The sequence below is a fragment of the Chanos chanos genome, chromosome 12 (genome assembly GCF_902362185.1).
Source record: "Chanos chanos chromosome 12, fChaCha1.1, whole genome shotgun sequence".
Taxonomy (NCBI): Eukaryota; Metazoa; Chordata; class Actinopteri; order Gonorynchiformes; family Chanidae; genus Chanos; species Chanos chanos.
This window is the reverse complement of record NC_044506.1, coordinates 5,867,796-5,895,690: the sequence shown is the minus strand read 5'-3', so window position 1 is coordinate 5,895,690 and position 27,895 is coordinate 5,867,796. Positions and strand designations below refer to the sequence as shown.

General features: G+C 42.9%; 6 protein-coding genes across 6 annotated transcripts; 1 reads left to right on the top strand and 5 right to left on the bottom strand.

Annotated features, from left to right (window-relative positions):
- Positions 1-12,862: 12,862 nt before the first annotated feature.
- On the bottom strand, positions 12,863-15,425 carry LOC115825088 (histone H3). The gene is made up of 2 exons (XM_030788852.1): positions 15,405-15,425; positions 12,863-13,276 (listed from the first exon to the last, which is right to left on the bottom strand). Exon 2 carries the CDS (start codon positions 13,271-13,273, stop codon positions 12,863-12,865), a length of 411 nt encoding a protein of 136 aa, XP_030644712.1. The 5' UTR covers positions 13,274-13,276; positions 15,405-15,425.
- Positions 14,113-14,499, bottom strand: LOC115825080 (histone H2A-like). Its single transcript, XM_030788842.1, has one exon. It carries the CDS (start codon positions 14,497-14,499, stop codon positions 14,113-14,115), a length of 387 nt encoding a protein of 128 aa, XP_030644702.1.
- A 182-nt stretch (positions 15,426-15,607) lies between the features above and the next one.
- On the bottom strand, positions 15,608-16,228 carry LOC115825073 (histone H1-like). The gene has a single exon (XM_030788834.1). The coding sequence runs from the start codon at positions 16,226-16,228 to the stop codon at positions 15,608-15,610; it is 621 nt and encodes a 206-aa protein (XP_030644694.1).
- A 2,688-nt stretch (positions 16,229-18,916) lies between these two features.
- LOC115825089 (histone H2B 1/2-like) lies at positions 18,917-19,294 on the bottom strand. Its single transcript, XM_030788853.1, has one exon. The coding sequence runs from the start codon at positions 19,289-19,291 to the stop codon at positions 18,917-18,919; it is 375 nt and encodes a 124-aa protein (XP_030644713.1). The 5' UTR covers positions 19,292-19,294.
- Positions 19,295-20,641: 1,347 nt separating this feature from the next.
- On the bottom strand, positions 20,642-20,953 carry LOC115825086 (histone H4-like). The gene has a single exon (XM_030788849.1). It carries the CDS (start codon positions 20,951-20,953, stop codon positions 20,642-20,644), a length of 312 nt encoding a protein of 103 aa, XP_030644709.1.
- Positions 20,954-26,485: 5,532 nt separating this feature from the next.
- On the top strand, positions 26,486-26,797 carry LOC115825087 (histone H4). Its single transcript, XM_030788850.1, has one exon. The coding sequence runs from the start codon at positions 26,486-26,488 to the stop codon at positions 26,795-26,797; it is 312 nt and encodes a 103-aa protein (XP_030644710.1).
- The last annotated feature ends 1,098 nt before the right edge of the window (positions 26,798-27,895 follow it).

Sequence of the window (27,895 nt, the reverse complement as noted above, 5' to 3'; positions counted from 1 at the left end):
GAGATACCTAGAGTAAAGGAACTTTTGAAGGAAATGAATGAGAAACTTTCAAGGAAATCAATTATGGAATATGTGACTGAAGCCTATGGGATCCTTTCCCTGATGCAAGGTGCCAACAATAACGATGATGAAAAGGTAACGTCCAAAATAGCAAAAGTCTAACAAAAAATTGTGTTCTTAATACAAAAGTATTCTGTATTAGTCTGATATTATGTCTCACCATATTTTAGATTCGGATTAAACGGGAAGTTCACGCAGATTTGAATCAGAAACTTGACCAGAAGCTTGTAAATGTCAATAATGTTTTATCCAAGCTCAGCACGGACTTGAGAGAGTTCCTCTCAAAAGGTGTTCAACATGCTGTGAGACACTGTGAGGAAGAATTTGAAAAAATTGTAAAGAAGGTTTGTAAATGTGAAACAGTACTTTTTAATGCAAATGATACATTATAAACTCTGACTTTGGCAAAATTGAATCATTTTATTGGTAATGCGTTCTATGTATATATGTTTTCACTTGAAAAAATTGTCAACTTTTTTCAATTTCAATTTTTTTTTAAGCTTCACCACAAAACACTAAAGGCTGTGTGTCAAAATTGTGGGTACTATCAGTCAAATAGAAACAAAAAGCAAGTTATCACAGATCTGAATGGATGTTTGGCAGACATGCTGTCAAGCCCTGATGACTACATTTGCATTTTCTGGTAAAGTAGAGTTTAATTCTTTTACCTTTACCATGCTTTAAATATGATGCTTATAGTTTTGTACGTTTTATTGATTTTTATGCTATTTGGACTATTCAATTGTAAAAATGTACAAACATTCATCCGCAGCAAAGACGAAACATGGCAGTCACTTCATAGTGTGATCGATGACTTTAGCATAATCTCTAATGACATGACTCATGAGTCCAGCGAAAATCCTGTATACCTGCACATGATTTTCTTACAAGTTGAGGTAGAGTGGGATCCTCATGTCCTAATGTTTTTCATTTCACTGTGAATTGCAGCTAATGGATTTTGAAAGATAGAGTGTCATATCTTCATAATAAACATAAATATTAGTTTTACAATAAGGCATAAGGGTGTTTGAGATTTCAGGGAGAAGAAAGGTCACATATTTCTCTTAAAAAATAAGGAACAAAAGCTGAAGAGATCACTTGTAGGAGACATCCAGAAGAAGAGGAAGGAATTACATGACGATGTCGATATTACCGTCAGAGCTATCATGAGAGAGGGCTATGAAAGTAAGTCTGAGCACTAACATATCACAAAGATCCTAATATCAAATATCTAAAAAGTGTAGCTGGTGACATGTGTAATCACATTTGGGTAGCAGTCCTATAAGCAAGAATAACTTGTGCATACTGCTGTAGACACATGAGTAATTTACTCTAGCACTTCACAAATAATCACAGTTATCCCATAAAAGATGCTCACTCTTAACTCTCAGAAGAATAAACTCAGTAATTTAACGTAATGTTAACACTGTGGCCTGAGATTATTTCATATTTTAATTGATCCTATGCAGGCATCCTGTGTAATCTTTCTGAATATGCATAACTCTAAGTAATAACCAAAATAACTTTATTTTTAGAGGCAGCACAAATTAAAGGGGACGGCAGTCAGGAAAAAATGAAGAAAACACTGTTGGAGCATATTGACAAATTTAAGACCACCATGTACAAAAATTGTGAAGCCATCATACTGAGGACTTTTCAGGAGCTGACAGTTCGTTTCTCTATAGATTGCTTGGCCTGTTTTGATATTTTATCAAAAATTAATTAGATCAGCCTTTAGTTATTTATTTATTTATAATTTTAAATATCTTGTCATTTTAATACATGGAAAAAAGATATACATGAAAAAAAAAAAGTTTCCTGTTTTGTAATGAAAAATATCAATAGTATACATTAACTAATGTGACTTGTGTTTAGGAATCAATTGTAAGGGAAGTAGATGAAAAACCAAGGAAGTCAATGGAACGCTCTCTTCTCATCCCAAAAGGGTTATGTCTCCCAGGTAAATTAAGCTTCATTCATACCACCATTCCATGCTTTTGACATTTTCTAGATTAATTGCACTGTCTAAAATAGATAGGTGGAACTGCAAACACAAGGGATTATTGTAGTCTAGTGATAATACAGTGACATTACATCACAAATCTGAATTGCTACATCTACCAGGAACTTACTCACTGTCGCTTATATTTGCTGTGTCCTAGATGTCTCAGCTCATTGTGAGACGATGAAGAGCCTGAAAGACATTGTGATGAAATGGGGCGAGTGATATCTTGTTGGAGGTCTTTGTTTGGAACTCATCTTCACCGAAAACAGAAAACTACAAATATACTCTATCAGCGTTTAAGTACAGATTGCATTCCACTCTGTTTTATTGTTTTCCCTTCCTTTTACCATCCATGATGATGATTGTGTTCATATTTCCTTCTATGAAAATAATCTTTTTTGATGAACAATACCTTCTATCAGTTCACTTAATGCAAATTAGAATTGCAGTGTGTTTTATCGGTGCCAATTTTGCTTTTCTATCCTGTTTAGTTCTCCATGTGTTTTCTTTCTTGAAATATTACTTTTTAAATGAATTTTACATGTTGTTTGGGTACAGTTTTAATGAACACAGAAATATAACTTGGACATTTTATTCTATTTTAATTGTGATGTGTTTTACATACAGCTAAATTCTCACAGTGATAAAAACAGGCATATGGGCGAGCTCACTCTAAGGGCTTTTAAAGACATTTGCCACAGCACTTGCAACTGTTTCCTACCAAAAGACCTTCCCAGGAGTTCAGTTGAATCAGTTACACATATTTACTAATATGGTAAACATGCAAACTTAAATTTTGGGTGGTGGGAACATGTCCATTGCATATTACTTATTACGTTTTTTATATGCTAAATTTACTGTTTCTGTTTAAGCAATTAATGTTACTCTTAACACAATCACACAGAAATATGCTGTCCTAATATACTGTCTCTTTTTTATACTCAAGAAATTATATCTTAAAGTAAATTGATTTTGTGTTGGACAATGCACTGATGGATGTACCCTGTTCGTTGCATATAAAAGATATGGAAAGTTTAACCAATCTGGCAGTAGTTGTGCGGTGTTCTTTGCCTGTAAAATGTAATATTGAGCAGACTCGATTCCTCAGTTCTCTTTTCCGCACTTCCTCCAGTCACTGTGTCCTCTGACCATCCTTCTCCTTTCATGTACTGTCATAAGGCTTGTATCACACAAGTACAGAGTGGTTACAGAACAGCTGTTGTGTAAGGGAAGTTGTGAGTAATGTAAAGTCTCAAATGTGACATAGTAGTGAGGAACTGAGCAGGATTTTTCTTTTAAGTCACAAAACTCCCTTAGCAACCAACATCATCACGGATACCACAACATCACTACAAGCTGATATAAGATATTACGGGTGCCTGTGTCACACAGAGTGTATTTTTTTTAAAGTAAGTATCACTGCGGGCTAGTTATCCAGGTGGGGGAAAATGATAGAGACTAGAGATACAGTTAAACACAGCAGGCTGCATAAATTCATATTATCCAAAATGAATTGAAATATGTTGCATCTATGATGATAAAAGGTATCATATCTTTAGAGTGCTCTTCCAGATTGGACTGTGTTGGGCCAGTTAGGTTCAGCTCCTGGAGCAGTGACAAACAAAACCACCAGAGGATTTTTAAAAAAGGAGTCAATATCTATTGTGCAAGAATAAATGGCTGGTCAAACTAATTACAGTGAATTTGATCAGAGCAATTACTTAATTAATTAATTCGTTTAAAAAACGCTATATAAACCAAACAATACTGAAAGACTCACTGAAGATATGATAAAGAATACTCCCCTTTTTTTGTTACGTCAGTTGAGACAACCAACAGCATTCTCAAACAGTAGAAAATGTCACATTACTGATATGTTCACCCTAACATTGGGCTACGATTTCTGAATAAAACTCATAAAGCAATTTATGTGATGATAGCAAAAGGGAAGGTACACACTTAAACATTACAAAACCAGTTAATAAATGGGACAGATGAGGCCACCCTGTGTTTGACCAAAAAAAAAAAGTTCTTTTCTCTGTTAGCTTCACACTAAATACAGTTGGCAATCTGAGGACAATTACCAGCCTCCTGAGGTAAATGCTAGATCCTAATAGTAATCTGAGGTCTAGCTCAGTCTCGTTCACCAAATCCCAGTTAATTTCCCAGAAGGGGAAAAAGAGGTCTGATTAAATAATAAGTCAGTAGCCTTCACAAACTGCATTACAATTTGTAAGGAGAAAAAAAAGATGAGGAAAACAGAAAACTGCCTGAGAGCCCTTATGCTTATGTAGTTTGAGGCAGGGAAAATCAAGTCCATAAATTTAGCTGAACTAATATTTTTTAGATCCTTAGATATTAGGTGGTATGTCACATGTTTTATCTGTTTAGGGTGAGATATGAAAACAAATTATGGCATTTACACCTTGAACAATATTAAATATTAATTCACAAATATTATTGATACATAATAATAATAAATAATTTATGTAGGATTTTTTTAACAATATACTGTAGTTTAGATTGTGGAAAAATGTAACTCTTTTAGTTGTATGAGTTGCTAAAACTGGGAACCACAATATATTACAACACCCCTAATTAGAACATTTTGAAAGATATTAAAAACTATATTACAAACTTTATGCTTTTTCTGCACTGCAGTGTTGTGGGATAAGAAAGTCAGGGACCTGTGGAGATTGTTTAAATTACCAGTTAACTGAGAACCAACAGGAATGTCTGGTGGATGATGGTTGAAATTTTGATACAAAATCTATGGAGGTGTGTGGTGAGGAAAACCTGTATTTTCTGGTACTAAAACTGTGAGTATAGCATCATCTAGTGCTGTAATTAAACTACTGCGGCACTGTGCCTCGTGAAATGGGACCATCATGTTCACTTTGTGTATGTATATGTGCTTGTGTGAGCCTGTGTGTGTATGGCAATTTATGTTTATTTTAGCGTTGGATGTTTTTATGACAGAGGACAAAGAAGCAAAACAAGCAACAAAACGATCTAAAACACAAAAGCAATCAGGACAAACAGTTTAGAAAGCGTTGCTTCTCAAGGGAAGAACTGCTCCAGAATCATGCACTACCTCTTATTGTTTCTTCATGAGATTTAAATGAAGGTTATTAGTGAAAGCAAAGCTCTCAGCAAACATAACTTTTTGTTGGCTTTTTGGAATTTTCTTCAAAATATCTTCTAAATCCCAAATTTAAGTTTCCACAGCTTTGAACCCAACCACTGGGGATGCACAAGCCAGTGCATTCTTAGTGCCAGTCCCAAGGATGAACGAGGAGGGTTGTGCCAGGAAGGGCATCCGGCGTAAAACCTTTTCCAAATCAAATATGCGGATCATAAATCAAATTTCCATACCGGATCAGTCGAGGCCTGGGTTACAAACGGCCGCCACCGGTACTGTTGACCCGCAGGGTGCCAGTGGAAACGATGTTACTGTTGGGCAAAGAGGAAGGCGTGTCTGGAGGACGTGGGAGGGGAGGAAGGGTCGGAGTGTGGAGGTGAGAGTTATAACTTTAAATGTTGGCACTATGACTGGAAAAGGGAGAGAGCTGGCTGATATGATGGAGAGACGGAGGGTAGATATACTATATGTGCAAGAGACCAGGTGGAAGGGGAGTAAGGCCAGGAGCATTGGAGGTGGGTTCAAACAGGAGTATTGAAGGTGGGCAGACAATCAGATTTTAGAGCCTTGTAAATAATCAAATTTATTTAGCTGTGTTTTTATTTTAATCATTTTTATGAACACTGATATCACTGATTTTACAGACTGCAGGGTTTTAAATGTTACTGAAGAGATGGCATTTAGGCTGCTTTTACTACACTAGTGCATAAATGAGTCTTGGGTTTAAAGCAGTTAACTGTAGTATTAAGACCATAATGACTGTTTTAAAAAAAGAAAGAAAGAAAAGAAAAGAAAAGAAAAGAAAAGAAAAGAAAAGAAAAGAAAGAAAAATCATCAAAACCAATAACACCTTTGAAAACTAGTTTTGACATGACAGTGTTTTAAAATTCAGAACTTGGATTCATTGAACTGTCTCACAGGAATTTAGTGAAAGAAAATTAAATTGCTTTTCCTCTTTGTTTTGAATTCCATTTTGCTTTAATCTCCCCTCTACAATTGCTGTTTCTTACTTTCTTTAGCACTCGGGTGTGTGTCCACACACTTGATTTCTGCAAGGAACCATAACTCTTTAGGGAGACCACTGAAAAGCAGAACATTTCCAAACTAATCACTAGATAGGAATGTTGTTAAAGTGTTGTGTTAGAGCAAGAAAACAAGTTCTGATGAGGGTTGAAACACATGTATAAACACATCTTAAGTAATGCAACAAAGGATCCAATTATACAGGAAATACCAGGTGTAGTGTGCCTAAAAAGAAACTAATGAAAAAAAAAAAAAAAGGAAATGAATGATTACCCACAGGGAGAACAGGGATGTCTGTGTGACCAATCACATCAAATGGTATCAAGATTTTCACCAATCAGAATACAGGAAAGCATCCTTACTACCCCACCTCTTTTATTCTCACTCTTTTATGTGCTGCAATATCAGAGGAAAATCATTCCACATTTTGCTGCCAACAGAGTAGGAGAGTTCTTCCTTATTTGATAAGGAAAGCTCTTCCTTATTCCTTATCTTGTATTGAAACTGTGAGTTCAAAAGTTTAATTGTTCATTATTTTTATCCTTGTGTTTCTAGACATCCATCCATCCATCCATCCATTTTCTCCCGCTTATCCGGGACCGGGTCGCGGTGGCAGCAGGCTGAGGAGGGTCGCCCAGACATCCCTTTCCCCGGCTACATCCACCAGCTCCTCCTGGGGGATCCCAAGGCGTTCCCAGGCCAGCCGAGATATATATTTCTCCCAACGTGTCCTGGGTCTTCCCCGGGGTCTCCTCCCAGTTGGTCGTGCCCGGAACACCTCCATAGGGAGGCGCCCAGGAGGCATCCTGACGAGATGCCCGAACCACCTCAACTGACTCCTTTCAATGCGGAGGAGCAGCGGCTCTACTCCAAGCTCCTCCCGGGTGTCCGAGCTCCTCACCCTATCCCTAAGGGTGCGCCCAGCCACCCTGCGGAGGAAGCTCATTTCCGCCGCTTGTATCCGCGATCTCATTCTTTCGGTCACTACCCAGAGTTCGTGACCATAGGTGAGGGTTGGAACAAAGATCGACTGGTAAATTGAGAGCCTTGCCTTCTGACTCAGCTCCTTCTTCACCACGACGGTCCGGTACAACGACCGCATGACTGCCGCCGCCACCCCGATCCGCCTGTCGATCTCCCGCTCCATTTTACCCTCACTCGTGAACAAGACCCCAAGATACTTGAACTCCTCCACCTGAGGCAGGAACTCAGTCCCAACTCGGAGGGGGCAAGCCACCTTTTTCCGGCATAGGACCATGGCCTCGGACTTGGAGGTGCTGATCCTCATCCCGACCGCTTCACACTCGGCTGCAAACCGCCCCAATGTGTGCTGGAGGTCACAGTTTGATGAGGCCAACAGAACCACATCATCTGCAAAAAGCAGAGACGCAATCCTAAGGCCACCGTACTGGACACCCTCCTCACCCCGACTGCGCCTTGAGATCCTGTCCATGAAAATTAAGAACAAGATCGGAGACAAGGTACAGCCCTGGCGGAGTCCAACACTCACTGGGAATGAGCTTGACTTTGTGCCGAGAATACGGACACAGCTCTCACTGCGGCTGTACAGGGACCGAATGGCTCGCAGCAGCGAACCTGGCACCCCATACTCCCGCAGTACCCCCCACAGGACACCCCGGGGGACACGATCGTAAGCCTTCTCCAGGTCCACAAAACACATGTAGACTGGATTGGCAAATTCCCATGATCCCTCCAGTATCCGTGCGAGGGTGAACAGCTGGTCCGTTGTTCCACGGCCAGGACGGAATCCACATTGTTCCTCCTGTATCCGAGGTTCGACAATCGGCCGCAGTCTCCTTTCCAATACCCTAGAGTAGGCTTTCCCAGGGAGGCTGAGTAGTGTGATACCCCGATAGTTGGAGCACACTCTCCGGTCCCCTTTTTTAAAAATGGGGACCACCACCCCCGTCTGCCACTCCACAGGCACTGTCCCTGACTCCCACGCGATGTTGAAGAGGCGTGTCAGCCATGACAGCCCAACAACATCCAAAGCCTTCAGCATTTCAGGGCGGATCTCATCCACCCCTGGCGCCTTGCCACTGTGGAGTTTTCTAACTGCCTCAGTGACCTCTGCCAGAGAGATGGGTGACGACCCTCCTGAATCTTCTGGCCCTGCCTCCTCTATGGAGGGCGTGTCAGTCGGATTTAGGAGCTCCTCAAAGTGTTCCTTCCACCGTCCGACCACATCCTCAGTTGAGGTCAGGACCTCCCCGTCCCTGCTGAGAACAGCCTGGACGAGGCCCTGCCTGCCCTTCCTGAGTCGCCTGACGGTTTGCCAGAACCTCTTTGAGGCCAACCGAAAGTCCTTTTCCATGGCCTCCCCAAACTCCTCCCATACCCGAGTTTTTGCTTCCGTGACAGCCGTCGCTGCTGCCCTTTTGGCATGCCGGTACCTCTCAGCCAATTCCGGAGTCCCCCGTGCTAGCCAAGCCCGGAAGGCCTCCTTCTTCAGCCTGACGGCTTCCCTCACCGGTGGCGTCCACCACCGGGTCCTTGGGTTGCCGCCACGACAGGCACCAACGACCGTCTGGCCACAACTCAAAGCTGCCGCTTCAACAATGGAGGCTCTGAACAGGGTCCATTCAGACTCCATGTCCCCAGCCTCCCTCGGGATCAGGGAGAAGCTCCGCCGGAGGTGTGAGTTGAAGATCTTCCGTACAGGGTCCTCAGCCAGCCGTTCCCAGTTCACCCTCACTATGCGCTTGGGTTTACCAGGTCTGTCTGGCAGCCTCCCCCGCCATCTGATCCAACTCACCACCAGGTGGTGATCAGTTGACAACTCTGCCCCTCTCTTCACCCGAGTGTCCAGCACATAAGGCCGCAGGTCTGATGAGACAACTACAAAGTCGATCATCGACCGTTGGCCTAAGGAGCTCTGGTACCAGGTACACTTATGAGCTACCTTATGCTCGAACATGGTGTTCGTTATGGACAATCCATGACTCGCACAGAAGTCCAATAACAAAGCACCACTCGGGTTCAGATCAGGTAGGCCGTTCCTCCCAATCACTCCCCTCCAAGTCTCTCCATCATTGCCCACGTGAGCATTGAAGTCTCCCAGTAGAACTACAGAGTCCCCAGATGGTGTCTTCACTAGGACACTTTCCAGTGTATCTAGGAAGGCTGGGTACTCTGAGCTGCCGTTCGGCGCGTACGCCGTCACGACAGTCAGAGATTTCCCCCCTGCAACCCGAAGGCGCAGTGAGGCAACCCTTTCGTTCACCGGGACAAACTCCACCACGGCGGCGCTCAGTCGGGGGCTAACAAGTAACCCCACACCTGCCCGCCGCCTCTCGCCCCAGGCAACTCCAGAGAAGGACAGAGTCCAGCCCCCATCCAGGAGTTTGGTTCCAGAGCCAAGACTGTGCGTAGAAGTGAGCCCAACTATATCTAGTTGGTATCGCTCCACCTCCCGCACAAGTTCCGGCTCCTTCCCCCCCAGAGAGGTGACATTCCACGTACCAAAAGCCAGTTTCTGCACCGTAAGTCCAGTCCGCTGGGGCCCTCGCCCCATCCTGCCACCCGTGTGGCATCGCACCCGGCCCCTATTTCTCCCCTCGCAGGTGGTGGGCCCACGAGAGGGGTTTCTAGACATTAAAGTCTAAATTTTGACTCTTACTTTTTTTTTTTTTTTTTATTCCTCAGACATAATCTACCTCTTTTCGGTGAATTCTAGCATGTTGTCGAAAAACCTTACTACTGAACTGGAGCAGCATACCAAGGGCCAATACACGGATACAGCCAGAAATACACCACTTGGCTTACCAGGGCACGTTCCACGCCCGGCACCACCAGCTGAGGACATTGTGCCTCTGCTCAGTAGTTGAAATTAAGACAGCAAGTTCATATAACCATATGTCAGTTCTTGTGTGAGCGGCTCAGTTTGTCAGTGGGAGTGGTTTTTGATTGACATTTTGGATGGCAAGTAACAAAAATTGCTTGCTGTAAATGATAAGTGGAAGAAGCTAAAATTTTACATTCTTGTAAAATACATATCTCCCCATGCATCTGGTCTCTTAATCAAGACATGCCGAATTAGTCAACGTGTAAGCACAGATTCAGTTGTTGAAAGGATTATTCATTTATCTAAGTTGTGACACTTCTGGTTGAAACGACTAAACTCTTTTTCTGATAAGGGCTAAATCAACCTCAAAGGAAAAAAGTTGAAAGCATGCAATTTATTTATTTTTTTTTTTTTTCAGTATAAGGTGTTGTGCACAATGTATAAACTGTACATTCTGCTGAGAACAGCAGTTAGAAAAATTGTTTCGAACAAAAGCAACATTTAAAAGTGAATTGAAAACACACTGCTCCACCAATAAAGTCTCAAGCTGGCGTGGAAAGGCAACTGTGTTTTTAATTTTAATCCTTTGCTTCGTGGTTTCAGGATGTGTTTTTTTATTACGGTGACTATAAATGGATAGCATATTGCGCTCTCGCTCTCTCTCTCTCTCTCTCGGAAAAGATGTTTGGGGATCCCTGATCCTATGATAAGACCAGACGCAGATCACTCAAATATGGCCAAAGCAGACTTATGTAAATTGTTTTGAAAATGCTTAAATTAACAATCTTGAATTGTTGAGAAAATTGTATGTTTTTAAACACTGCATTTGTGCCATTTAATCACCCTATTATTTGTTTGTTTGCTTGTGTGTGTGTGTGTGTGTGTGTGTGTGTGTGTGTGTGTGTGTGTGTGTGTGTGTGTGTGTGTGTGTGTGTGCGTGAGTTTGGTTATGTTGTATTTCGTTTTCAACAGAAACACAAAAAGGTGAAACATTGAAAATTTATATATGCAAAATTATACATTTATATGTTGTGATCATATCTCCAAAAATACATTTTTATCAGATTGATTGAACAATCTATGCCAACCAAAAGGGGCATGTGCATGCAATGTTTTTGTTGCCATTGACCTCATTAGATATATGTTGATTTGGAAAAGAAGGCCAAGTACTTTTGGTTTCAGTAAGATATATTACATTTTTTTTTAACTATTATACAAACTGTTTATACTATCAGTATAAGAGTTTTGAGAATATTGAGAAAAATCCTATGTGGCAGTGTGTACGGCTGTGTTATTAAAACAGTCAGAGAATGATAATGTTCCTCTATCGCAGGTCACCTACCTCTGACCCTTTGGAGTTACTCATTCACTGTGAGTGGATGCTGTGACTCACACTGTGTTCTGAACTGCGATTTACAGTGACTATCATAGCACAACTTCTTCCAAACTCCATTTGGAAAAAAAGTTTCCTGTACTCTGGGAGCATCAACGTCAACATCCAAACAGTGTGTGCCTTAGTTAAGAACAGTTAGTAATGTAACTATATGTATCAGGCATCACATAAAAAGCTAAATTCATCAACTTATTTTGTATACGAGGATCAAACAATGGTCACCGTATTAAGACAAGTGTGTGTCTGTGTGTGTGTGTGTGTGTGTGTGTGTGTGTGTGTGTTTGTTACATGTTATAAGATACGGTTTGATGTGAATGTGATGTGTGTTATGACAGTGAGTCATGAGACTGTTTTACTGTTTTTTTTTGTTTTTTTTCTGTGTGCTGTTGATTTTCTCCCCCTGTCTGAGGGTGGTGCTGTTCCCCCTGTCTGGTGTGTTTCCCCCATATGTTTCTTTGCCTCTTTTAATATGTTGAGTTGCAGGTAGAGGCTGGGGATTGGTCTGTTATCTCTGCCCTATTTTGGGCCCCTCCTGATGTCTGGGTAGTTGTAGGGCGTGAGAATCCTTTCTTTTTGTTGATTACTCTTTTTCTCCTGTTTTTGCGTAAGGGAGTTAGGTAAGCCACATGTATTTTCTTTAGTTTGGGAAATAGGTTATTTAGTTATGCATCTAATATTGTTTTGTTTATTGTTTTGGCCGTGCTCACCCCGACACTAACACTATCACCTTTTTGTAAATAAATCACTTGCGTGTGAACTGTATTCGTTGTGGCATGGGTCAACCTTGGGAGTGGGGAAAGAGGGGAGTCGCTTTATGTTATACTCAGTTTCCCTTAGGCTGGGCATAACGTGTCACTTTCGATAATGTTGACAGGAGTAGTCTTCTATAAAGCCCTTTATAGAGCTTGTGATCATTGTACAGTAATATACACTTTCTTCAAATTTGAATGTACAAGTTCTTTTGAAATACTGAAAAGAATGAGTCTGATACTTTAAATGACAAAAACGTGCACTATTCTAAATGAATATTGCACCTATAAAGACATGTTCAACTGATACACTGCGACCCCCAGGTGGAGACAAAGCTTTACTCCAAAGGCGTAATGGGACATAAGCGTTGACATCTGAATACAAGGAATGTTCATCATTGTATTATGCGTTTCACATTTATTTAGAGCCCAGTATCACCGGTTAAAGTCTCAAAGGGCTTTACACGCCCACAAACAAAACAGGACGGCACCCCCTGGCTTAATTCTCATAGCCGGCAAGAAAAAATGTCTTATTCGTGTCCCCGAATGCAAAAAGAGAGCTTGTCATTAGGGAGCACTCATTCCATGAACATATGGAGTATATTGAGAATATTTGGTCTGTTATTAAACGAATGAAGTGGCTCTTAAAAGAGCCTTTGAGTTTTGGGGTAGGTATGACTTAAATTTATGCACGCTCGCCGCGGATACGACGGGCCAGCTGGATGTCCTTAGGCATGATGGTGACTCTCTTGGCGTGGATGGCGCACAGGTTGGTGTCCTCGAACAGACCAACCAAGTAAGCCTCACTGGCCTCCTGCAAAGCCATGACGGCGGAACTCTGGAAGCGTAGGTCGGTCTTGAAATCCTGAGCGATTTCCCTTACCAGACGCTGGAAGGGCAGTTTACGGATAAGCAGCTCAGTGGATTTCTGATAACGGCGGATCTCTCGGAGAGCCACGGTGCCGGGCCTGTAACGATGAGGCTTCTTGACGCCACCGGTGGCCGGGGCGCTTTTGCGGGCAGCTTTGGTGGCCAGCTGCTTCCTGGGGGCTTTGCCTCCAGTCGATTTACGAGCGGTCTGCTTGGTTCTTGCCATCTTCTTGGTTTATCTTCTTTTACTAACAGCAAAGTTGTGCCGACCTTATGTCTAACAGGGCTATATAAAGCTTTGAGACAGCGCTCACTCATTGGGCAGGGCGGTGTTGTGTGCTCTGATTGGACGAGGACCAGTGCGGGGGCGATGCTAGAACCGTTTGTGCTCTCTGCATTTGTTTGCCGCCTAATTCAAACTGTGTAGAACCGCCCCTGTTTTTTCAAGCGCGCGTCCCTAGTGTACTTTCTAATTTCCTCTTTTTACATATTACAGAACGAAAGCCCTCTCCACGCGAGTGTAGATCAGCCTTGAAACAAAAATCAGACCCATAAATATTGCCCAGATTTAAGGAAACATCTGTAAACGTGAATATGCTGTCCTAACATAAAGGTGCAGTACAACTTGTGGAAGAAACAGAAACGTTGGTGCTTGATACCTTGTACCAGACATAAAATGGCGAGTCGCTCTTGATTCAGAGGTTAAAGATACGGTTGTGACAAACTATACCTTCATATGAGGACGACAGCGGGTGTCTTCCCTCGGTTTTGACAATACACCCAGTCATAATTTCCATTTCGAAGAGGACCGTGGGTTTCATTTTATTACAACCGAAATTGAATTGCGAATTGCGGCTCTTGGTTTGACGTTGACAAAGTAAAAGTTTATATATGTTTGTATAGGAAACGCTAGTCAATTCGGCCAGTAGCTTAATCTGTAGTGTATTATAACGCATCTCAGTCTGATGCGAGACAGTAATGACAACTTGTTCTCTTTACGGGAGTAGTTGTGTGGCTCTTAAAAGAGCCTTTGGGGGTGGGGCGAGCAGATCGCCTCTGCACACTTTACTTGGCCTTGGCTGGCTTGTCGGTCTTCTTGGGCAACAGAACTGCCTGAATGTTGGGCAGCACGCCACCTTGAGCGATGGTGACTCCGCCAAGCAGTTTGTTCAACTCCTCGTCGTTTCGGACAGCCAGCTGCAGGTGACGGGGGATGATACGAGTCTTCTTGTTGTCGCGAGCAGCATTACCGGCCAGCTCCAAGATCTCAGCAGTCAGGTACTCGAGCACGGCAGCAAGGTAGACAGGGGCACCAGCACCAACCCGCTCGGCGTAGTTGCCTTTCCGCAGAAGCCTGTGCACACGACCGACGGGGAACTGGAGTCCAGCCCTGGACGACCTAGTCTTAGCCTTGGCCCTGGCTTTGCCACCGGTCTTTCCTCTTCCACTCATGTTTGTGCTGTTGTAGACGTAGTCAAAAACTAGTCAGAAATACCACACTGTACTTGGGGGCACGCATTTATTGGATTTGCTGCCGTCCGTGGATTGGCCAGTGTCTTGCTGTGATGTCAACCAATCATCGCAGTGCCTTCACAAGCAAACCCAACCCACACCATCCCTGCTTCGAGCCTGTTTCCAAAGTTCCCGCTCTAGCCAGAGGAAACACCAAATCCACTGAAATTGAAAAATGTTTCATTCGTTTATCAACTCGTGAACCTCGTCGAAATTCATTAACGTAAACGATCAGACAAAATGTACATTCCAGAGCTTTAAGTCCAGTCATTTCACGAGTTTCCATCATTTGCTCTTAATATACGTCTCTCATTTCAGTAACAATGTCAGTAACACAATTTTCCATTCCCTACAACAGTGATGTCTTAAGCGGACTTTTATAATGAAATCCCTCGCATTCCAGCTACTCTGAACTTGATTTTAACTCTGAGGGTAAACAAACCCTCTTTACCAATTTGTTATCGTGTTTGTGGTGTGACGGGTCAACCTGTCTGCACGGGAATGAATCATATACGTAAGATAAACTTCATGCATTTATATTTACATATACCTGTTATATACACTCATATTTACTGCTTTATGGAAGGAAACAACAGCGTCGTCCCTGTCTATCTACAGACCTGCAATGCTCTAGTTACCGTTTCACAACGCCGTGGAGCAGCACGCAGATATGGAATTTTATGCCTTACAAGAAATTAGTGGGTGGCTCTTCACAGGAGAATAAACGCTCCTTACCAATGTGTTTTCATGTTTGTGTTGTGATGTGTCAACATGTCTGTTTGTTCTAAGAACGCACGGGGACGAATCATTTGCGGAACATGAACAAATCATACATTTATATTTACATAGACATTCGATATATACACAATTATCTTAATTTGCTGCTTATAGGAGACAGCAGCGTCATCCCTGACTATCTGCAGACCTGCAATGCTCTAGTTTCCGTTTCACAACACACAAGTATGGAATATTATACTTCATAAGAAATCAGTGGTTGGCTCTTAAAAGAGCCGTTGATTGGACAAGCTTTTCAGGTTACAGCTTATTCCTACTTCTTTTTAGGAGCTGCCTTCTTCGCCTTTGTTGTCTTAGGCTTAGCCGCTTTAGGCTTGGCTGCCTTGGCTTTCTTGGGGCTCTTGGTCGCCTTCTTAGGCGCTGCGGGCTTCTTGGCCTTTTTGGGGCTCTTGGCGGCTTTCTTGGGAGCGGCGGCTGGCTTCTTTGCCTTCTTGGGGGACTTCTTGGCCGCAGCTGGCTTCTTTACTGCTGCCTTCTTGGGCTTCTTAGCGGCTGCGGGCTTCTTGGCTGCAGGTTTCTTGGCTTTCGGCGCGGCTTTCTTGGCTGGTTTCTTCTTGGTGGCTTCGGCTTTCTTGTTCAGCTTGAAAGAACCAGATGCGCCAGTTCCTTTGGTCTGGACCAGAGTGCCTTTAGTTACCAAGCTCTTGACAGCGATCTTGACGCGGGAGTTGTTCTTCTCCACGTCGTAGCCGCCAGCAGCCAAAGCCTTCTTAAGAGCGGCGAGAGAAACCCCACTCCGCTCTTTCGAGGCTGAAACAGCTTTAACAATGAGATCGCCAACGCTGGGTCCGGCTTTTCTGGGCTTGGCTGGCGCCTTCTTTTTAGGAGCCTTGGCTGGTGCTGCGACGGCGGGTGCTGGAGCCTCTTCTGCCATTTTAACCGACTTTTTTTGTCAAACGCTACTGCAACTGTCACACAGACGGAGATCTGTATTGCTTAGTGCGCTCAGACAGCGGAGGGCTGGACTTAAGCGTTACATGAGAACCGTGTAGACTCAACAGAGTCATCTCTGCGTTTCTGTGCCTCCGCTAACCTCTCTCACTTGTGTTTTCTCTCGGCACAAATTCCGTAATAAATTGCTCACGGGACGATGTGAAACAGAGAAAACCTTCGAAACCCCTTCCAAAGACATCCCCCCTTATGAAAAATTGAAGAGATCAGACGAGCCTTTGGTAATTTAAGTGCTTCTCCTTCATAACCGCGCCGTTAAACAGCAAAAACGAATGGGCTAGCGCGTGTTTGATGAGATATTTGAAGAATAAATAGAGAAACATTTATCATATGCGCCATGCACACTGTTTGACGCTTTGAAAGAAAACCTTGGCAATGCAGCAAAATAACTGCAAACGGGCGTGAGAGATTTTATATGTTTGAAAAAGGCTTCGAATGTCTGTGGTCGAAGCACACTGACCACGCCATGGCCTAACTTGTATCCCTCCCTGCAGCACAGCGCACTCAGGAGCATGTCACTTTGGAATTACCACAAATTATTATTAGTGGTAGTAGTAGTCGTGGTCGTCTTAGGAGTCGTAGTATCGTTGTTCAGATATCCTTCCGACGTCCTTCATTAAGATATTTTGTATATATACCTAAGTTGCAAAGACATTTCCAGAAGCGATCCTTGTTCCTCAAAGACTGAGCTAAACATAAGAAATAAATTCTTGCCAATTAACAGTGAAAGCTAACGACATATAGCAAACACACACACACACACACACATACAAGTGTCTTAATGTGCTGACTACCAATGTTTGATCGTTAAGGAAGTCCTTCACTGTTTCAAAACCAACTCAGCTACCACCGTTGCAACACAGATATTGTACTGCGCAATCTTCACATGCATTTTAATGGAGTGTATGGAAAATCACAGCTATCAGAATTATTGAGAATTACACTGGTATTTAATGGAGTCTCTGTCACACACACACACACACACACACACACACACACACACACAAACACACACTTCTTAATGTGGACTGTCAGTCTTCCAGTTCACCACATTGCCACATGATCTTCATACACATAACACACACACACAGGCACACACGCACACACACACACACACACACACACACACACACAAACACACAATTTTCATAATGTATTTACTTCATAATGTGTTTACTTCACATGCATGCATATTTTAGTTTTCACACACAGACTGGTACTCACAGCCATATCTCTAATAGGAGCAGTGACACCACATGACTCGAGTGTTGTTAAGGGGAACTGTTAATATTAATGCTCGCCTTGAAAGTCCATTACATTTGTTACACTGCTATCTCACTCACTGTTTTGATGTGAAAATCATGCAGGAAAATATTTACAACCATCAATAGTGTTCAGAAATATTCTGATTATACACCAATATTGCTAGGGTGTATGAGGGTATATTTTGAATTGCATTGTTTTTCTCCTGAGAATAGAAAAATTTCAAAGTGTAAGCAGTTCATCCTACAGGAGCTGGAAAGGAAAGGAAAGGGCAGATCTATAATTGTTCAGTACACTATGGGCAGCTCCAGGACAATCAGTACTGACCAGGGATGTTTACTTATGGCTAAATAGACATATAACAAGGAACTATTTTAACTCTGTTACACTCATGTTTCTGCCATATTATATGAAATTACAATATATCTCATCAATCATACATATGGCTCTCATAATTCACCTGAATGACACGTAATCCAAAATACTTTGAATTGCCTCCATGTCCAAGGTGAGCTCTCTATATTAGATCTACAATATCTATATTAGAAGCCATTAGATCTATTTTAGAAACAACTACTTTAGAAAAATGGAGATTTTGAATTTTTAACGAGGCTTTCCAACTATTTAAATTTTTTCCCCATTTCTTTCCCCCATCACTTTCGAAATTGCTCAGCCCTTCCCCTCAGTAATTTAGTCAATGTTTGATCATTATATTATTCTCCTTTTCAAAATTCTCATGTAGACAGAACATTTGTAAAATGACATGTGACAAATTGTGCAAGCATGTAGAAATCAGTCATACCAGAGCTGGAGCTGGCCAGTTTATTACAAGTGCACACGGGGGATCAATCATCGGTAACTTGTTGGGCAGATAAGACACTGATTTTATGGCAACTCAGAAATTCTGATGGGGTTTCATATTGACAAAGGTCCTCAGCGATTGGTCCAAGCTGCACCTTGTCTCTATACTTCAATAATCGAGCTAATACCAGAGAAAGGGTGTAATTCCAAGTGGTGACTCTGGCAAGTACTCTGAATGATTCCCAATATAACATTTAAGGCCTTCTTTCGTCGTTTCTTTGAAATACACGACCTTGATAAGGCCAGAACGAGCACAGTTGCTTTGAGAACTCAGTAATTCCTGTAACCATGTAGCAATATGTTGATAATCACAGAAATTAATTAATTTAATTTTTTTTAATTAAAACAGCCGTTAGGAAAAGGGTATAACAACTCTTGTTTATGTGTGTGCTTCTTCACTTTATATTAAGATGGTCAGTTCTTTTTCAGATTTTGTGGGTGGCTCTTAAAAGAGCCTTTGGGTTTAGAAACTCTTCTCTGTTGAAGTTTACTTGGAGCTGGTGTACTTGGTGACAGCCTTGGTGCCCTCAGACACGGCATGCTTAGCCAACTCACCGGGGAGCAGCAGACGCACGGCGGTCTGGATCTCCCTGGAGGTGATGGTGGAGCGCTTGTTGTAGTGCGCCAAGCGAGACGCCTCTCCAGCAATACGCTCAAAGATGTCGTTGACAAAGGAATTCATGATTCCCATGGCCTTGGAAGAAATACCAGTATCGGGGTGGACCTGCTTCAGCACTTTGTACACGTAGATAGCGTAGCTCTCCTTCCTGGTCCTCTTGCGCTTCTTGCCTCCTTTACCAGCCGTCTTGGTGACGGCTTTCTTGGATCCCTTCTTGGGTGCGGACTTCGCGGGCTCAGGCATGGTTGTACTCTCTAAAAACTTTGCGACGAGTAAAGTAACAGACGTTAAGTACCCGCTATAAGTAAAGGCTCGTATGCAAATATGAGCAAAGTCTGCCCTCCTCCACTTTCACGTTCTTGCGGCAGAATCTACTGGTGCGTTATAACAAACAGGTCGTCTATTGGTCGCAGACTGTTTTGACGAAAAGCAGTGGCAGTCCAATAGCAGTCAAGGAGGCAGAACAAAAAAATTTGATTTTGCGCGGGCTCCTTCCTGCCCAACCTCCTACCAATGAATTTGTTCTGTTATCAATACTTTATTAAATTCACTGTGCAAAAACGTTTTATTATTCTTTGGAAGTATCAAACATACAATTGTCTTGTCTTGAATTTTCCGACGTCTCCTGGGCGACCATTTATTCTATGTACGCACACTTTTCTTTTTTCTTTTTAACTTACCTAGTTGTTCAAAAGGCTCAACAAGAATTTGGTTTTTTGCGCGGGCTCCGCGCTCTCAAGCCCTCCACCAAGCCCATTTGTTCTGCCCTCAACACTTTCATTTACTTTGCAAAAAAAGTTTCCAAGGGAAGCGTAGATAATGTAAAAGAAGTTCTCTTGGTTTGAAAAAAAAAAAGTACTCAAAATACAGTTAAACGGTCAACCATTTTTGCAAATTGTAAATGGGTGGCTATTTAACTCAAGAAATTTTCAAGAGGGATACTTTAACTCTACTTGGAGTACTTCTACTACTACCTTTTCCATCCCTGAAAGTTTCATTATACTGTCAGAATATCAAATATAAAAGCTCTTAGTTAATCAGTTTCGAAGTGATTTGCGCTTGCTGCGTCCAGCGTCGTTTCAGTGTGACTTCAGTTTTCAAATAATTCATTTGGATGCATGCACTTTTTTCACTCGCTTATCGTTACCATAGACATTACATGTAAGAAAACCGTGTTTAAGTGGACCACGACTAAGAAATGTTGAAGGAAGGGGAAAAAATACAGATACATGTGGGTCTGAGGCCACATTACATAAGCTATTGTGTACCTCCGGTATAAAGCCTCACCGAAATGACCACACAGGGAAGGAAACTTACATCATTCAAGTATGCGCACACAGAACAGTACAAGGATCAGCGTAGATTTAATTATATACACATTATATATGGAAGTGCTATGAAGTATAAGTTAGAAAGACTGGTTGCGTTTTAGAAAAGCCTGCAAATAATGTCATGCTTAACAGACGCTTATCAAGACCATAATCAAGCACACTGGCAGTTTAAACCACTAGGAATATAGCGCTTTTTCAAAGCAATGTGGGTGGCTCTTAGAAGAGCCTTTGGGTTCATTTTGATGATGGTGTCGGAAATCGTTTAACCGCCGAAGCCGTACAGAGTACGGCCCTGGCGTTTCAAGGCGTACACCACATCCATGGCAGTCACGGTCTTTCGCTTGGCGTGCTCGGTGTAGGTGACGGCATCGCGGATGACGTTCTCCAGGAACACTTTCAGCACTCCACGGGTCTCCTCGTAGATCAGACCAGAGATACGCTTGACACCGCCACGGCGAGCCAGACGGCGAATTGCTGGCTTAGTGATACCCTGGATGATATCACGGAGCACTTTACGGTGGCGCTTAGCGCCTCCCTTGCCAAGACCTTTACCACCTTTTCCTCTGCCAGACATTTTGCTCTTTCTTCGGTAAGCTCAGAACAATGAAGCGCAGAGTTGACAGCACCCTCTCATATACTTCTCAAGAGGACCTCCTTGAGACCATGTTGCGTGCCCGCCCTCCCCCAAACCGCGTTTTCTGCGTACGCATGCACCAGAGCGGTACAGAAGGGGGGAGGGGCGGAGTTTGCCACATTGTTCTGAGTTTACTAAACTAGATCATGTCTAGTAGAGGAAAAAGGGGAGAGTGAGTGAGTGAGTGAGTGAGTGAGAGAGAGAGTGAGTGAGTGAGAGAGTGTAGCCACTTGCATTCGACTCCAAGTCATAAACACAAACAAGGAAAATGTGGGTTGTGACCCAAACTGACCTTAACACTACACAACATACTACATATGTCAAATTGCAGCCTAAGTACCGTGTTACTTATCTGCCTAAGCAGATAGTGAAGCACTTCTATCACACAAAAACTCAACCAACAATTTGAGGCTGCAGTGACCATCTAAGCCGCTCTCTGCAGTTCTTTCAGTGATTCAGTTCTGGATTCCTGTCGCCAACTATCAGTATGTACTTTCACATCATGGCAGCTTCAAACTGGAACTCCTGTTTGTGTGTACCAAACTTACATTTAATCAGAGAGTTGTGGACTCCTCTCTACTTTTTAAATTTAGACCATCCAGTGAGACATGTTACTTGGCTCCATGTTCATTTTATTTTGTTTTCATTTTACTTTGCGTATTGAAAGGTCCGTCCTCCTCATGATGACCAATGAAGAAAGGCAAAGGTATATATATTTTTTATAGTAACCAACTTCTGACTGTGTAAGATGTCCACTGCTTCTGTCAACCACAAAGAAGTGGTTTTATATAGAATGAAACAGTAAATTGTAAAAAAAAAAAAAAAAAAAAAACTCAGAAGACCCGGAATTGGGTGGCTTCATTTTCACAGTGATGACTACAGTCATTAGAGGGCATAAAGAGTGTATGTGGAACAAGGAATGTGATGCTTGATGACCATAAAACAGCTACAGGAAGAGGAATAAGAAAAACATTTTCACATGAATTATTAACAGAGTACCTTGCATTTACAGCTAGTGATTACAAAAGAAATGCGGTCTCTATAGACACCACACTCTTCCATCTCGATGAACAATCTGAACTGGAAATGCTGAGACTTCTGTTACACACAGGATGATCGACACCATGATCACCCTCCCGCAAAAGAACAGAACCTGCCGCATGGGCTTCTACAGTCCAGTAGAAAACGTGTGATCTCCCATACCGGCAGCCCAGATGCAGCGTAAGGTAGTGTCTCGGCAAGTTTGCAAGAGTTTCGGCCAGGAGAAGAAAATATGGGAGCACCTAGATGTAAACTTGCAATTCCCAAGTAATCGGACAAACCGTGATTGGGAAAGGCGCTTATCACATGCGACCGATTCGCATTTGGCACAACTACTGGAGTGCCCATATCGCATTCCAGCCGAGACACAGAGGACCCTCTACGTCCCATACATAAATCATTCTTATCTGTTTCAACACCAACGGAAACAGACACACGTTTCGGTTCGGAGGAGATGACCAAATCATCGGACCTGTTTAAAAGAGAATCCGAAATGTCCGTTAAATCACCAACATTACGCGTCTGGGCACGCGTCACAACACACGGAGGAAAAACTGGAGCTGCGTCGAGCACACTGGGGGCAACAACACATTCATCGGCAGTGGGATTCTCAGTTTCTTCGGGAGTGATCGGAAACACCTGTTCTCCGGCCAGATCATTGCCGAGAATGAGATCAACACCAGTAATAGGCAACTGATCCCGTACACCAACTCGCACTGGGCCAGACACAAAGGGACAGGAGAGGTTAATGGTGTGAAGCGGCATGCGTACCACACTCATTTTAATTCCCCACACCAACAGATCAGAGCCACAGTACGACTGTTCACAGAAAGGTAAAACCCCACGTCGAGCCACAGAATGTTTCGCACCAGTATCTCTAAGAATGGAAATGGGAACCCTGTCTTCCTCGTTACCCACCAGAGAAATAAAACCCTGCGTAATGAAAGGCTTAAAATCATCATCAACCTCATGTCTTCGGCACTCCTCGATTAAAAGCTCATGCTGATTAGCGACTGGTTCACATTGAACTAGTGCTACAGCAGAGGGACTTTTATTCCTTGTCTGCTCCTTTTTCTTTAAAACTGGACAGACAGAAATGAGGTGGCCAGGTTCATGACAATAAAAGCATGCACGGCTTTCACCAGCGGCAGAAGGATTCCGCCGAAAGACTTTAGGTGATCGTGCCTTTCTATTTTCAGCAGTTACCGGGGGTTCGCGGTGCCGGGGGAACGAAAACACACCCTTGTGGGTTAAAGCAAATTCATCAGCCAGCACAGCAGCTTCGGCAAGAGAAACAACCTTTTGTTCGTTCAGATACACCACAATGCGCTCCGGCAAACACTTTTTAAATTCCTCTAAGAGCACAAGCTCTCGCAGCTGCCCAAAGTCCGTTACTTTGCTAGCTTGACACCACTTATCAAACAGCACCCCCTTCTCACGCGCAAACTCCACATAGGTTTGGTTGACCTGTTTTTCACAATTTCGAAATTTTTGTCTGTAGGCCTCCGGGACTAATTCATAAGCACGTAAAACAGTGGCTTTCACCACGTCATAATTCAAACTTTGCTCAACAGAGAGAGTGGCACATACCTCTTGGGCTTTCCCCACTAATTTGCACTGGAGCAGTAGTGACCAAACCTCCTTTGGCCAATTCAAAGTTGCTGCAATACGTTCAAAGGCATTAAAATATGAATCCACCTCGGATTCTCTGAACGGCGGCACCAGAGCTATATGTCTACTGACATCGAAAGTTTGATGGGGAGAGTGCGGGCTCTGCGGTGTGGTAGGTGAATGGGGAGCGAGACTCGGCTGGCGTTCTAGTTCTAACGCTCTCACCCTAAGGTGCATAGCCTCCACCTCCAGCTCGCGATTTCTCACCTCCATCTCCTTGATTTTTAATGTTAACCGGAGCTCCTCAACAGTTTTCCCCGGCGTAGTGGATGGATCTGGGGAGACGGGCGGGACAGGCGGCGCAGGATCTCGACGCTCCACATCAGCTTTTCCTGCTGCCTCTGTAGCGGGAAACCCACCAAACAAACCCTTTTCCCCCAGCTTCTCTACCAGAAGCTGTTTCAGGTCTTCTTTTTTAATATTCAACGGGGCTGGAACATTAAACAAATCGGCAATAAGCCGCAAATCCGCCTTCTTACATTTATTCAACTGCGAGAGTGTAGGAGTTCTCGCAAACGAGTCCAAATCAAACTCCATTGTGCCACCAAAAAAAACCCAAAATGTCCACCAATTTTTTCCTTTTTTCTTTTTCAATATTTTTTTTTAGATCCCGGACGAGCCCCCACTTGTTATGCCCAGCCTAGGGGTACCGAGCATAACAAAAGTGACCCCCCCTTTTCCTGTACCCAGTGATGACCCGTGCCCACGAATTATAATCCAAAAAGTGATTTATTTACAAAGTGGTAGTAAAAAGCTTCGGGGGTGAGCGCGGCCAAAACAACAAACAAAACAATCTATATTTCCCAAACTAAATAACCTGCTTTCCAAAAAAGAAAAGAAAAGGAAATACAGAAAACTTCCCTAACTCCCTAACGAAAAACAGGAGAAAAGAAGATCCAACAAAACTGGCTTCACACCCCCTACCACTACCCGAACAGTTAACACGAAAATATTTACAACTATATTACAACAACGAAAATCACATACACACATATAAAGTTTTACACACGATACAACGAATCTTTCTCCCAAAACACATTCAACGAATCTTTCTCGAAACACACACAACAAGTTATCAAATCGCAAACGAACGGGAACGGACACGGACAAAGTGGCCAGGACAAAACGAGAGGCGCCGGCATCTGGGTGGCGCGTCTTTTTAAAACTGGCGCCGTCAACCGTGGGCCAATCCTCGATCGCCACCTGTGGAGCAACACATTACAGAGACATACGGGGGAAACACAGGCAGGGGAGGAAACAGCACCACACACAGGCAGGGGGAGAAAAATAACAGCACACAAAATAATACACATTTATGACCATTTATGACTCAGGGTCATAACACTTCACATTGGCATGAAAGAGAAAATGCTCTTAGCTGCCGAACACGAATCTTTATTGGACAGCAATGACAGTGTGGACAGTCACCCTTCAGAGAGTTTGCCTCACAGAGATGTCTCTGAGAAGGTGTGTGTTTGGTATAGTTACTGCACAACATGTTTGTGTTGCTACAAAGTAACTGAGGATAGTGAGACATGTAAACTGACAAAGGACTGAAAGTCTGTGTGCTTTTTACAAATTACTGGAACATGTATTGCTTCATTTGAAATGGCTTATGAAGAGAATTCTTTTTTTTTTTTTTGCATAATATGAAAGAACAGAGATCACCAAAACACAAAACACAGAAAAAAAAAAGCAGAAACAATCCCAGATAATCGGCATGGAAAATTCACATTTTAGCCTCAGTGCACGTTCATCTGAAGCTGCCATGATGTGAAAGTACATACTGATACCTGGCGACAGGAATCCAGAACTGAATCACTGAAAGAACTGCAGAGAGCGGCTTAGATGGTCACTGCAGCCTCAAATTGTTGGTTGAGTTTTTGTGTGATAGGAGTGCTTCACTATCCACCTGCACGGCTAATGGCCAATAGCCGATCTGGCTTCTAGTGACTAAAGACCCATTCTACCCAAACAAATAGAACTAACCACAATACAATAACTGGACCAATAAAAATAGCAAACGGGTAAGGGTTGTCCCTTATGTTTTAGATAAATTACTTACTTATTGATTACTGAAAGGGGGGAAAAAACGCCAAAAACTTTTGTTTCTTATGAATGGCCCTAATCACGTGCTGTAATGTCCTTTATGGTGCTATCAAATCAACTCAATGCTGTAGATGTAAAATTAAACATTTCTGCAGTGGGGTCACGCTGAATGAGAATCAATACATTTGTACTGAACTCTCATCAGTCAGGGAGGACACTCAGCAACTTGCATATAGAAAAGAAGCAATGGATGGTTACATAGAATAAAGAAAGGGGGTGTGGGGCAGATTACGCAGTAAATAACACAGTAAGTAACACAGTACTTTGGCTGCAATTTGACATATGTAGTATGTTGTGTAGTGTTAAGGTCAGTTTGGGTCACAACCCACATTTTCCTTGTTTGTGTTTATGACTTGGAGTCGAATGCAAGTGGCTACACTCTCTCACTCACTCACTCTCTCACTCACTCACTCACTCACTCTCCCCTTTTTCCTCTACTAGACATGATCTAGTTTAGTAAACTCAGAACAATGTGGCAAACTCCGCCCCTCCCCCCTTCTGTACCGCTCTGGTGCATGCGTACGCAGAAAACGCGGTTTGGGGGAGGGCGGGCACGCAACATGGTCTCAAGGAGGTCCTCTTGAGAAGTATATGAGAGGGTGCTGTCAACTCTGCGCTTCATTGTTCTGAGCTTACCGAAGAAAGAGCAAAATGTCTGGCAGAGGAAAAGGTGGTAAAGGTCTTGGCAAAGGAGGCGCTAAGCGTCACCGTAAAGTGCTCCGTGATAACATCCAGGGTATCACTAAGCCAGCAATTCGCCGTCTGGCTCGCCGTGGCGGTGTCAAGCGTATCTCTGGTCTGATCTACGAGGAGACCCGTGGAGTGCTGAAAGTGTTCCTGGAGAACGTCATCCGCGATGCCGTCACCTACACCGAGCACGCCAAGCGAAAGACCGTGACTGCCATGGATGTGGTGTACGCCTTGAAACGCCAGGGCCGTACTCTGTACGGCTTCGGCGGTTAAACGATTTCCGACACCATCATCAAAATGAACCCAAAGGCTCTTCTAAGAGCCACCCACATTGCTTTGAAAAAGCGCTATATTCCTAGTGGTTTAAACTGCCAGTGTGCTTGATTATGGTCTTGATAAGCGTCTGTTAAGCATGACATTATTTGCAGGCTTTTCTAAAACGCAACCAGTCTTTCTAACTTATACTTCATAGCACTTCCATATATAATGTGTATATAATTAAATCTACGCTGATCCTTGTACTGTTCTGTGTGCGCATACTTGAATGATGTAGGTTTCCTTCCCTGTGTGGTCATTTTGGTGAAGCTTTATACCGGAGGTACACAATAGCTTATGTAATGTGGCCTCAGACCCACTTCTATCTGTCTGTTCATTCTCTTTTTTTTCTCCTTCCTTCAACATTTCTTAGTCGTGGTCCTATTAGACATTGCATGCAAGAACCATGTCAATGGTTACGATAAGCGAGTGAAAAAAGTGCATGCATCCATATGAATTATTTGAAAACTGAAGTCACACTGAAACGACGCTGGACGCAGCAAGCGCAAATCACTTCGAAACTGATTAACTAAGAGCTTTTATATTTGATATGCTGACAGTATAATGAAACTTTCAGGGATGGAAAAGGTAGTAGTAGAAGTACTCCAGGTAGAGTTAAAGTATCCCTCTTGAAAATTTCTTGAGTTAAATAGCCACCCATTTACAATTTGCAAAAACGGTTGACCGTTTAACTGTATTTTGAGTACTTTTTTTTTTTCAAACCAAGAGAACTTCTTTTACATTATCTACGCTTCCCTTGGAAACTTTTTTGCAAAGTAAATGAAAGTGTTGAGGGCAGAACAAATGGGCTTGGTGGAGGGCTTGAGAGCGCGGAGCCCGCGCAAAAAACCAAATTCTTGTTGAGCCTTTTGAACAACTAGGTAAGCTAAAAAGAAAAAAGAAAAGTGTGCGTACATAGAATAAATGGTCGCCCAGGAGACGTCGGAAAATTCAAGACATTCGAGCAAAATGGGTAAATCGCTGGAAAATATAAAGTTGTATGTTTGATACTTCCAAAGAATAATAAAACGTTTTTGCACAGTGAATTTAATAAAG